At 44.5% G+C, this 12,361-nt stretch overlaps 2 protein-coding genes across 2 annotated transcripts in view; both read right to left on the bottom strand.

Annotated features, from left to right (window-relative positions):
• The window catches only part of nmnat2 (nicotinamide nucleotide adenylyltransferase 2), a 7,445-nt gene extending 6,705 nt beyond the window's left edge, over window positions 1-740 (bottom strand). Inside the window, exon 1 of the mRNA XM_062403494.1 lies at window positions 550-740. Coding sequence (XP_062259478.1) covers window positions 550-634 — 85 coding nt within the window. The 5' untranslated portion in view covers window positions 635-740. The remainder of the gene's footprint in view (window positions 1-549) is intronic.
• Window positions 741-1,212: 472 nt separating this feature from the next.
• On the bottom strand, window positions 1,213-10,313 carry LOC133968405 (uncharacterized). Its single transcript, XM_062404401.1, has 7 exons — window positions 10,286-10,313; window positions 7,911-8,297; window positions 6,680-6,733; window positions 5,080-5,388; window positions 3,369-3,708; window positions 2,870-3,315; window positions 1,213-1,388 (listed from the first exon to the last, which is right to left on the bottom strand). The coding sequence occupies exons 1-7, from the start codon at window positions 10,311-10,313 to the stop codon at window positions 1,213-1,215; spliced, it is 1,740 nt and encodes a 579-aa protein (XP_062260385.1).
• Window positions 10,314-12,361: the final 2,048 nt, after the last annotated feature.

Genomic DNA, 12,361 nt, shown 5'->3' with positions numbered 1-12,361 from the left:
TGAATTATTCCATTTATTTTTCTAGGGTTAAATTCCTTAATATGAACAAAATACATGTAAATGTTTACAGTTTAGATTCCAGGTTCGACCCACATCTGTTAGTGACTCGAATCAAATCTCCCCAGCAGCTGTAAAGATGTATCCTCGTCTGTGAATCATCAGTTTCTGCTCTGCCGGTTGGCTTCCCTCTAGATGCCCCTGAGCAAGGCATCAGTGTCCCAGTGTCCTCCCTTCCATTAGACTCGGTGTGTTGGCAGCGTGTTTGTGCCTGAACCTCCAGGATCCCCGAGGATCCTGAAGGTTCGGTTCTGGGCTGCGTCACGAGGCCTGCGGAGCTTTAACACGGAACACTTCCGCCTCCTGACCCGGGTTACATCATCTACTGTCTGGGTTGTGTTTACTGCGTTCGGTTCGATCACTTCAGCACCACCCTGCTGGACGGCGCGCGCACACACACACACACACACACACATACATACATACACGTACACACACGCACACATACACGTACACAAACACACGCACACACGCATACACACACGCACTCACCGAACATATGGATGTGTCCCTTGGTGATGGGGTTGAAGCTGCCGCAGGACAACAGGATGACGTGGGTTCTGCTCGTTTCTGTCATGGTGCCTTGATTCGATAGATGTCCCGGCTCGGCTCGGCTCGGTCCTGTGGTCCTGACTGTGTGATGAGCGGCCGCTGCAGAGAGAGAGAGAGGGAGAGGGAGAGGGAGGGGGGGGGGGCGAGTGAGACAGAGAGAGGGAGAGGGAGAGAGGGAGGGGGGGAGCGAGTGAGACAGAGCGAGGGAGAGAGAGAGAGAGAGAGGGAGGGGGGGAGCGAGAGAGAGAGAGAGGGAAGGAGGGGGGGAGCGAGTGAGACAGAGAGAGTGCGAGAGAGCGAGGGAGGGAGGGAGAAAGAGAGAGAGGGAGGGAGGTGGAGAGAGTGAGAGAGAGAGAGATGGAGGGGGAGGGCGAGTGAGACAGAGAGAGGGAGAGGGAGAGAGGGGGGAGTTGGAGGGGGAGAGAGAGAGAGAGGGGGGGAGGGAGGCTGCAGCAGGATGGAGGAAGAGTCAGATTTAAAGGGATAGTTCACCCATTAATACCCCCCCCCCCTCACTCCCCCTTGTCCTTTAGACGTAGACGGCTTCTCTTACTCCTGGTTCAGACCATCTGTCCTCCCTGGACAGCATGTGGACAGTTGTCTTCAGATGAGCGTCCCTTGTCCTTTAGAGGTGGACGGCTGAGTCCTGACCTGAGGAGCTCTCCTGTGCCATGTGATGAGCAGGACTGGTTGAGTCCCCAGGTCCGAGTGTCCCTCCCTACGTCCAGCTGCATGTGGGACCTGGTGTTGTCCTCTGACGTCCAGTTGACTGTTGGACACTGGGAGTGTTGGTTTCATGTTCATTTGACTTTCTCAAGCACTTTGGAACTTGGTTCTGAGAAGTGAACCAATTTATTATTCATTCTAAAAATAAGAAATGCAATGAGACGTTTCACAGTTTGTTTTATTCAAAGAATAAATCAACGTTCTTATTCCAGCTGAGCTTCATATAAAACCATCATAACAAATAAATGTACCACTGTGTTAATGTAACAAATGAAAGGGACACAACAACAACAACAACAACAACAACAACAGGATCCAAACAGTTTTCAAAGACAGAATATAACAGATTTCCTGTTGTGTATTTGTTATTAATGTTTGATCAGAGCTGATGAGTCTCTGAGTTGAAGTTGTGTCTCACGGTCTGAAGCTGGAAACTGTCGACGTGTTGTTGAAGTTAAAACCTCGACAGAAACCACACAACTCAACTGTCGACGGCTGTTTGTCAAACCACCACAACAGATTGATATCCTGATAGCAACACACACACACACACACACACAAACACACTCCTGACTCCGCTCAGCAAAACACACACACACACAGAGACACACAAACACACTCCTGACGCCGCTCAGCAACACACACACACACAGACACACACACACACAGACACACAAGGCAACAACTTGTCCTCATGATAAAGATAAAACCTGATTGTTGAAAACAGAAAACAGAACCAGGATGAATTTCTGTCCCAGTTTCCAGACGAAGCTTCATGAGCAGAGACCAACGAGGTTCAGTTCATGAGACGTCTTCACTTTGTTATTACATTGATCTCAATCTAATGAAAATCTTTGTCCTCAAACATCTGGATATTTCTGTCTCTATAAGTTTGTAAAGTTCAGCTCCAGTTCCTCTGCAGCGGACAAATATCAATGAGAGTAAAATCAGGCTATAAGCAGAATAACTACAATAATTAGGCTAAACTGTGAATTTATAACAAAAATAAGTTTTAACAGCAAAGTGTTAACAGTTGATCTCAATCGTACTGAATTACAGTAATAAACAATCCTTTATTTATGACGAAAAAACTTGTATTTAGTTTAATATTTTTTTTAACTTCATAACATTATCTGGATTTTACTTTTATCAACTGGAAATCATAGTTTCAACAGAAGAAATTCTTACTTTTGTCAGTGTGAATTATTATTGATGCACAAAGACGAGGAGTCAGTTCACACCAGATGTAAAGGAGATGAGATGTGTTTTATTTTTATGTTTAATGTTTTCAGAATAAAATCTTTATTTGATACTTTGCAAAGTTACAGTTCAGATGAATGTTTGCAGTGAAAGAGAAGCAGAGTGAAGTGAACAGGAGTCAGTGAGAAGTTGAAGCTGCTGCAGGAAACTCCGTGGTCTGGTGAGCAGCGGCTGGACGCTCCCTGTTCCTCAGGATGTGGATCAGAGCGAGTCCACCGCAGTGAACCAGACTCTTCACCATCAGCAGCGTGTAGAGCAGCCACAGCAGCTTCACCTGCCGCTGAGACCAGGCCCAGGCCGCCAGAGGCGTCTGTGCTGGAGGCGTCGGTGCTGGAGTCGTCTGTACCGGAGTCGTCTGTGCTGGAGGTGTCGGTGTTGGAGGCGTCTGTGCTGGAGGCATCGGTGCTGGAGGTGTCGGTGGTGGAGTTGTCGATGCTGGAGCCGTCGTTGCTGGAGGCGTCTGTGCTGGAGGCGTCGGTGGTGGAGGCGTCTGTGCTGGAGGCGTCTGTGCTGGAGGCGTCGTTGCTGGAGGCGTCGGTGGTGGAGGCGTCTGTGCTGGAGGCGTCTGTGCTGGAGTTGTCGATGCTGGAGCCGTCGTTGCTGGAGGCGTCTGTGCTGGAGGCGTCTGTGCTGGAGGCGTCTGTGCTGGAGGCGTCGTTGCTGGAGTTGTCTGTGCTGGAGTCGTCGGTGCTGGAGTCGTCTGTGCTGGAGTTGTCTGTGCTGGAGTCGTCGGTGCTGGAGTCGTCTGTGCTGGAGTCGTCGGTGCTGGAGGCGTCGGTGCTGGAGGCGTCGGTGCTGGAGTCGTCGGTATTTGAGTCGTCTGTGCTGGAGGCGTCGGTGCTGGAGGCGTCGGTGCTGGAGTTGTCGGTGCTGGAGTTGTCGATGCTGGAGGCGTCTGTGCTGGAGGCGTCTGTGCTGGAGGCGTCTGTGCTGGAGGCGTCGTTGCTGGAGTCGTCTGTGCTGGAGTCGTCGGTGCTAGAGTCGTCTGTGCTGGAGTCGTCGGTGCTGGAGGCGTCGGTGCTGGAGGCGTCGGTGCTGGAGTCGTCGGTATTTGAGTCGTCTGTGCTGGAGGCGTCGGTGCTGGAGGCGTCGGTGCTGGATTAGCACAAACCACTGAAAGAATCCAGAAGTCAGGCTCAGTCCTCGCATGAGTTTTCAGAACTTGGTCTTTCAGTTTGAAGGCAGAACTTCTCTCATCTTATCTTTCATGTTCATGTTTTATAAAGCTGTCACTCAAAACCCAACATTCACTCTCACAGAGACCCTGCTTGCACTCAGATGTTTTGTTGCTTGCACTCAGATGTTTTGTGTCTATGTCAGCTCCAGCTTCAGCTTCTCCTCGTGGTCACGTTGCTTCTGTTCACGTGAAACTTCTGCTCTTACACCACCCGCCTCACCCGGAAAGCCACCTCGATCGTGAGTGACACCAGCCCCCCCGCACACGGTCTGTTCAGCCTCCTCTGGAAGAAGGTACAGGAGCCTCCGTTGCCGCACCACCAGACTCGGAAATAGTTTCATACACCAAGCTGTCAGGAAGCTAAATTCTCTCCCCTCACTCCCCCCAGCCATATCCTCTAGTCTGACTGGAGGCTTAACCCCCCCCCCCCCAAAAAAACTAAAAACACTCAGGACTCTGCAGCAAACTGTCTCTTGTACTTCTTGTACTGTTTGCACTTTATCACTTAAATCACTACGTTTACACTTTTAGAGAACCTTATGCTGCTGTACTTAAAAAATTCTGTATGTTCACTTAGTATTAGGAAATGTCTTGTGTCTTCTGTTGTGCCTGTGCACTTTATATGTCTCACTGTGGGAGAGTGGGAAACGTTGTATCGATTCCTTGTATGTTCTGAACATGTTAAGAAATTGACAATAAAGCTACTTTAACTTTAACTTTTAACTTTTAACTTTTAACTTTTAACTTTTAACTTTAACTTTAATTTTAACTTTAACTTTAACTTTAACTTTAACTTTAACTTTAAACTTTAACTTTTAACTTTAACTTTAACTTTAACTTTTAACTTTAACTTTAACTTTAACTTTAACTTTAAACTTTAACTTTTAACTTTAACTTAACTTTAACTCAGATTGTTATTTGCAACAAATCTGTCAAAATGTCCCGACCAATAGAATTCCAGGTGTAATATTAACAAATGAAATTGTCCCGTCCTCGTTGTCAGTGCGTTAGTGTCAACATCTGTGAGCTAGCGGACGGGCGGTTGATTTAACCAGGTTCACGTCCTCAGGCCCTCCGCGGCTTCATGAGGACTCCGGCTTCCTGTCAGAAGTAGAGCTGAAGCTGAGATCCTGGTTCTTGCCTCAGTTAGAGCACAAGCGGAGGCTGTTTGAGTGCAAGTGCAGGGTTTTGAACGAAAGCTTCACAAAATGTGAAATCAATAAGTCCTGCTCTCAAACTGAAAGTCCACGCTCTGGACTAAAGACACAGACACATGAAGCTCACCACAGTCACCAAACCTCCTTCACCTTGCTCTGCCGGGGCCTCCACTGCACCTCCCTCATGCCTGACGTGGCACTGGTAGTTGTATGTGTAGTTAGCGTGCCGGTCGACCACCATGATGGCGGCGGTGCGTCCTGCTCCTCTGAGCTCCAGCTGCTCTCCATCATCAGAGGACAGCGTCTCCAGAGGACCACCCTCCCTCTGTCTTGTCCAGGAGAACTGGACCAGAGGAGGAACCATGTTGGAGGCCACACACAGCAGGGAGCTCTTCCCGTCCAGGGCGGCTATGGAAGCTGCCGGGTACACGCTCACCACCGGCGTCACCACCGGCCGATCTGACGTGTGACAACACACATGCACATGAACACAACTCTGCACTTCACAGTCTGATCCTGGAAACACCTCATCGATACTTCACAGATAGATTCAGCTGCTGCACGGCATCGCTCCACATCTCAGATATCATCAGAGCCACAGCCGCTCAACTTCATCTGATCATAGATTTATAGATTTATCACTGTTACTATCATATTGTAAATGTGTGTACATGTTCACACATTTTATCATTTAAAATACAATGAAATATATAAATATTACAGGATTGTGTTGCTAATACACACAAAACATTAATGGTTGGTTGTTGTTTATTACAAAGTGTAAAGATGTAACTATCTTTTATACTGAGACAGATTTATATGATTTGTTTATACATATTCATATATATGTATAAAAATAATTATTTTATGTCGGTTATGTATTAAATATTTATAATTGCGTGATGAAGTTTTTACACTGAAGTCTTCCCTCATAACTTAAAAAAAAAATTCTACCTCAAACCAAATATAAGTTGTGATACAAAAAATATTTAAGTCATATTAAGAATATTATCATAAAACAGATATTTGGTATATGATGAAAAAACATTAGTTTATTGACAAAACTATTTGTCTTTAATTTATTTCAAATATATTTCTCATTATTGTTTATACACAAAAATACACATTCACCATTAAAGGGAAATTGCATTAATCTGAAACACATCTTTAACATTAAATACTAAATGTATTTTCCCTGATTTAGTAAAATATATAGATTGATATATATCAGCAGGCATTATATTAAAAACCTAAATATCAGTCTGGTATTTTTAAGCGACTTTCATAATTATTTAAGTAGATTTTATGTTATCATGAAAATGATGATTTAAATTAAAATATTCATCTTGAGACGAGAACTCAGTAAATTGATCTTATTTTTGAAAGTGGAAAGGTTTCTGGTTTCAGATGAGATGTAACGAGTCGTCTCAAAGCGCTCGGGGCTGAAGGTTCCACGGACGCTCGTGAAGCTGTGAATTTATTTCAGGAGAGGAAAGAAAACTCAGATTCCTTCGGCAGCAGCTGAAGAGAATCCAGAAAACGTTTGAGACTTTTAGACTCTGAACAAACCTGAAGCAGAAAAAGAGGATTGTGTCTGATGTGCAGCGACATTTCACTGTCACACGTTTGTTCATTTCAGAAAGTCTGAAAGAGGAAGTTTGTCCCAACGAGGAAAAATCAAACATGCTTCAAATCCTTCATCACATCTTCAACAATGGAACCAGTGAAGGGAAATGAAAGAGTTTCTTACCAGTTACGAACAATTTGGTTCCTGAGCCGAAGATCAACCACACAGTGAAAGAGACTCAGACAAAAACCATCTGAGCTCATGTTCACGCCAACACAACATTCATGTTCCCCTCAGGATGAACCGCACTGACTCTGATGAGCTTTGGACTTTTCATGTAGCGCCACCATCTGGTCAAACGTTATTCTGTCCAATACTTTCAGATCTCAGCTGGTCTTTGTGTTTAGTGATTATGAGCAAATATTAGTATTTTCGGATTATTGGAGGATAAAGGGTTAATGATGTCTTGATGATGTCATGATGATGTCATAAAATGACATCATAAAGTGTAGGGACCAATAAGATGACAGACGCAGCTCATCAGGATTAACCAGTCGTTCATCATCATGTGCTCTAGCTGCTGATGAGTTCTTTATGAAACATCTTTACTACGATATAAAACGTTGATGATTTTCATGTTTCACACGATTTCATGAATTTAGTTTCTTTTCTCTTCTTCTGGTCTCAGAGTGTCCATCCCAGTCGTGTGAACACGATATCTCACAAACACTTTGACGGAGTTTCTTCAAATCTGCTTCAAACCTTCACTTGGACTCAGGGACGACCTGGTCAAAGGTCAAAGGTCAAGGTCACTGTGGCCTCACAGAACATGTTTTGTCCATTTTAACACGTTTCCATCAAACATGTCTTTAGATCATTTCTTCATATTTCTCCAGTTATCACTTGGACTCAAAGATTAAATAATCAGACCCCAGAGGTCAAAGGTCCCAGTGACCTCATGTTAATGTGCGGGTCACATGTCCCAGCTGGAGGGACTGAAGCTGCCTGGTTGGTGGAGGAACACCACCACAGCTCAGTGGTTCTACTTCTTCTTTGTCCTTTTCCACCTGAGCCCTGAACGTTAGCGGTTCTTTCTTCTGGATCAGCAAAGTGTTGGTGGAGGGTTGAACTGTCAGAGTTCTGTCACAGGCCCGATTCCTCCGGCCGTCCAATCACAGAGAACCAGCTGGAGACGAGACTCCTGCTCTGATTGGTCTTTAAAGGGCGGCGATGGAGAAGGTTTGTCTGTGGAACGACAGCAAACCTGTGGAGACGTGGCTGAACGTACGAGTCTTAGAACAGAAGGTGGAGAGCAGCTGTCGGTGGAGGGGAGACATGTGACGCTGTGGTTTACTTCTCTCTCCCACTGCTCCTCATACTGGTTTTTGTTCAGGCTGCACACATCATGTATCACTGTGGGTTCCAGAGTCCCAACGGGCGCAGTAGTACGTGGCTGCATGAGAGGGTTTAACTTTCTTTATCTTCAACTCACAGCTGTTCTGTTGTCTCTCAGCTGTGAAGTCATCTTTCTGAGGATGATTGTAACCATTATTAATTTCACCATCACTTGTACTAATACGAAGAATCAGTGTGAATGTTCCTGTGTCTTTCTTCTGAAACCATCTTATGTATCCACTCTGATCAGTTCCTCCACAGCTGAACGAGGCCTCTCCACCATCTCTACTGGTCAAAGACAACTGGTCCTGAGTCAGCTCTGCTGCTGTGGCAACCAGCGCTGTGGACAGACAGATGGACGGAGGTGAGTGTGGAGGTGAGGTGGAGCTTGTGAGCCCCTGATTGGCTGGAAACACTCACCTGAACATAGGCAGCACAGAGCAGCCGCTGGGAGGAGAAGCATGTTGTGGTGGGGGGGGTTTCCTCGGGTGGACCTGAGGAGAAGTGGCGCTCTAACGAGGAACGAGCTGTGAGATCAGGTCCTGGAACCTCCCATCAGCCCCTGCGGCCGACAGAGGAGGAGGAAGCTGCTTCAGCTGAAGCTGTCGTGTGGTTTTCTGACGAGGGGGGGGGGGGGGGGGGTGTAAAGAGGAAACTAAAATAATAAACTGAGTTCAGCAGTGAAAGGATCGTGAGGGGAACGTTATGAAACTTCAGTCTCTGACACGCTGCTCGTGGTGAAGCTTCAAATGTCTGCTGCTGAAAACAAGATGGAGCTTCATGTGTATGAGTCTGAATATATTTATAAATGTTTATATTTCATCTTCATTGTCTTTTAAATTCACTTTACGATGTTTAGATTAAAGATTAAACAAAGGAAACCGAACGAGCCTCAGAACATGACGTGACTTAAATCAATCAATCAATCAATCAAATTTTATTTGTATAGCCCATATTCACAAATTACAATTCATCTCATAGGGCTTTAACAGGGTGTGACATCCTCTGTCCTTAACCCTCAGCAAGAGTAAGGAAAAACTACAAAAAACCCTTTTAACAGGGTAAAAATATGTAGAAACCTCAGAGAGAGCCACATGTGAGGGATCCCTCTCCCAGGACGGACAGAAGTGCAATAGATGCCACGTGCAGGAGAACATCATCAATAATCAAAGTCTCTAGCAGCATTGATGAAGCACAGTCCATGCTCAGCAACCATCTAGACCACGATCCACCATCCAGACCAGACGCCACTTCAGTCCTCAGTCACCGTCCACCGCCGCCCACCAGGAGGACCCATCACAAGCCACCACTGCGGTCCTGGTCCACCGCCCGTGCCCAATGCCAACGCGACACAGGGTCCGCCACCAGCACCACGATCAGCCCACATGACTCAGAATCCGCCACACTGGATCCAACACCGCGACCCCCGGTGCGCGATCCACAAACCGTAATCCATGGTGCGGCCACAGAGGCCCTGGATCTGCGGGTGATAAAGCAAAGGGATTCCGGGGAAGGGGGATAGGGATGGAGAAGAGGAAGGAGAAGCTGGAAAGAGAAGCTCCGTGTGTCATGTGTCATAAAATAGAACAAGTAACGTTCTTAAATCAGTTTATTATTATTGTATCATTATAATTATAAAGTGTCATAGAAGTTAAACGTCATCAGTTAGTTGCAGTCAGGATTATAACTTGTCCTCTGCTGCCCTCTAGTGTCTGGTAAGAATTCACTTACTGCTGTTAATAATGATGATGCTGCTCCCCTCTAGTGTCCAACTGGAAAATAACTTTAGAAATCAAACCTACCACATGTTCCCAGAGTGGAATGTTAGTTACCTCGTCCAATGGGAAAATCTAAAATAATATCCAACATCTTTTGTGCTAATGATTTATACACAACAACTTCTCACCATGATGAGCAGAATACTTTTACTTCTATGTGTATAACATATATCAATTATATGTTGCCTCTTATTGTGAAAACTATTTATATACACTACAGTTCAAAGTTTTGAGTCACTTACAAATGTTTGTATTTTTCAAAGAGAAGCACAGTTTCTTTCAATGAAGATAACATTAAATTAATCAGAAATACACTCTATACATTATTAATGTGGTTAATGACTATTCTAGGTGGAAACGTCTGTTTTTTAATGAAATATATACAAAGGTGTATAAAGGCCCATTTCCAGTAACTATCACTCCAGTGCTCTAATGGTACATTGTGTTTGCTAATCGCCTTAGAGGACTAAGGCAAAGACTAAAAAAAGACTAAGGCAAAAGAACAGACCTTGGACACAGGAAGATTGGAACAAAGTGTTATGGACAGAAGAATCAAAGTTTGAGGTATTTGGATCAAACAGAAGAACAGGTGAGAAGATGCTGGAAGAGTCCTGACCCCACCTGTCCAGCATGGTGGAGGTCATGTGATGGTCTGGTGCTGCTTTGGTGCTGGTAGAGTGGGAGATTTGTACAAGGTAAAAGGGATTTTAAATAAGAAGGCTATCACTCCATTTTGCAACGCCATGCCACACCCTGTGGACAGCGCTCCTCCTACAACAGGACCATGACCCAGAGCACACCTCCACATGATGAAAGAACTATTGAGTGAAGAAGCAGGCACATGGTGAGCTGTGTGTAATGGAGCGGCCAGCTCAGTCGCCAGATCTCCACCCATTGAGCTGTTGTGGGAGGAGCTTGACTGTATGGTACGCAAGAAGTGCCATCAAGCCAATCCAACTTGTGGGAGGGGCTTCAGGAAGCGTGGGGGGATGTTTCTACGGATTACCTCAACAAATTAATATCTAGAATGACAAAGGTCTGCTATGCTGTGATTGATGCAAATGGAGCATTCTGTGACGAAAGCAAAGTTTGAAGAACAAAATTCATATTTCAAATAAAAATCATTATTTCTAACCTTTTCAATGTCTTGACTATATTTTCTATTCATTTTGCAACTTATTGATAAATAAAAGTGTGAGTTTTCATGGAAAACACACAACGTTTGAACGGTAGTGTACGTGTCCAAAGAGAAAATGTATAAATCAAATGGAATCACATGAAACCAGTGAACTAGAGTCACTGGAGACGTTTTCCTCCTGAAACTCCACAAACCTCTGAGTTCATGTTCCGTCTGTCTTTTCAGGGAAACACTCAAGTTCTAATGAAACTGATCTTTTGAAATCAACATTTCTCATCGTGTGTCTTTCCAGTTTTCTCCTGATGTTAAGATTTCCACTCGACCGCGATGAAAGATCAAAGACTTCTTCTTCACCTTCTGCAGAGTTTGATCTCACACATCGATCATTAAACTGATGGATCAGCAGATCCAGTGATTTAGATTCATTACATATGAAGTCAGTTTACTGTGAAGCAGCAGCCGTCTCCGCACTCGACAGGAAATGATTGTTGGTCTTCTTCTGTGGTTTTCTCCCTCCTAACCCTAAGAACCACACACACATACACACACACACTAACACACACACACATACACACTAACCCACACACTAACACACACACACACACACACATACACACTAACACACACATACACAAACACACACTAACACACACAGACACACACAGACACACAAACACTAACACACACACACATTAACACACAAAGACACACACACTAACAAACACATACTCACATACACTCACACATTAATACAAACAAACCCATAAATACACACACATACACACAAACACACACACCCATAAATACACACACATACACACAAAGACATACACACACAATAACACAGACACACACTAAGACAAACACAAACACACACACACACACACACACACACACTTAATATACTGCACTTCACTATAATGTTACTATACTTTACTTTACCATGCTCTTATTATCTTTGAGTTATGTGTACTTTTTTATCTCTATTTGTAGTTTCTCTACATGTTTGAGACATTTAATAATTTAATATTAAATGTCTGGTGGTCTAGTGGCAGAAACTTGGTCTCTGGTTCGACTCCAAGGAGAGACAACAAAAGACGAACCCTGGATTGATCTGTCCAAAACTCCAAGAGTCTCCCTACCCTGTCTAGTGCCCCTGAGCAAGGCACCGTACTCCCCCGTACATGGCTCACTGCTCTGTGTGTCCTGCACCAGATGGGTTACATTTCCCTACCTGCATGTCTTTGCATGTGTTTGGGAATAATAAATGCATCTTAATCTTAATCTTAAATCTGATTATTTACATCAGTGAATGTATCAGTAATACTACAACTACTAATATCATGATTAACAATAATAATATAACCTACTTCAGTTTTCATCCTGTGGTTTGTTGCTGGTTGTGTCAGATGTGTCTCATCATTTAGTGTGTATCACAGTGTGTGTGTGTTTTATTGTGTTAGTGTGTGTGTGCGTGTGTGTGTGTTTTATTGTGTGTGTGCGTGTGTGTGTGTTTTATTGTGTTAGTGTGTGTGTGTGTGTGTCTGTGTCAGA

The sequence above is a fragment of the Platichthys flesus genome, chromosome 14 (genome assembly GCF_949316205.1).
Source record: "Platichthys flesus chromosome 14, fPlaFle2.1, whole genome shotgun sequence".
In the NCBI taxonomy this organism is placed as follows: Eukaryota; Metazoa; Chordata; class Actinopteri; order Pleuronectiformes; family Pleuronectidae; genus Platichthys; species Platichthys flesus.
Note: the sequence above shows the minus strand (reverse complement) of the source record. Positions and strands in the feature narration are given on the sequence as shown.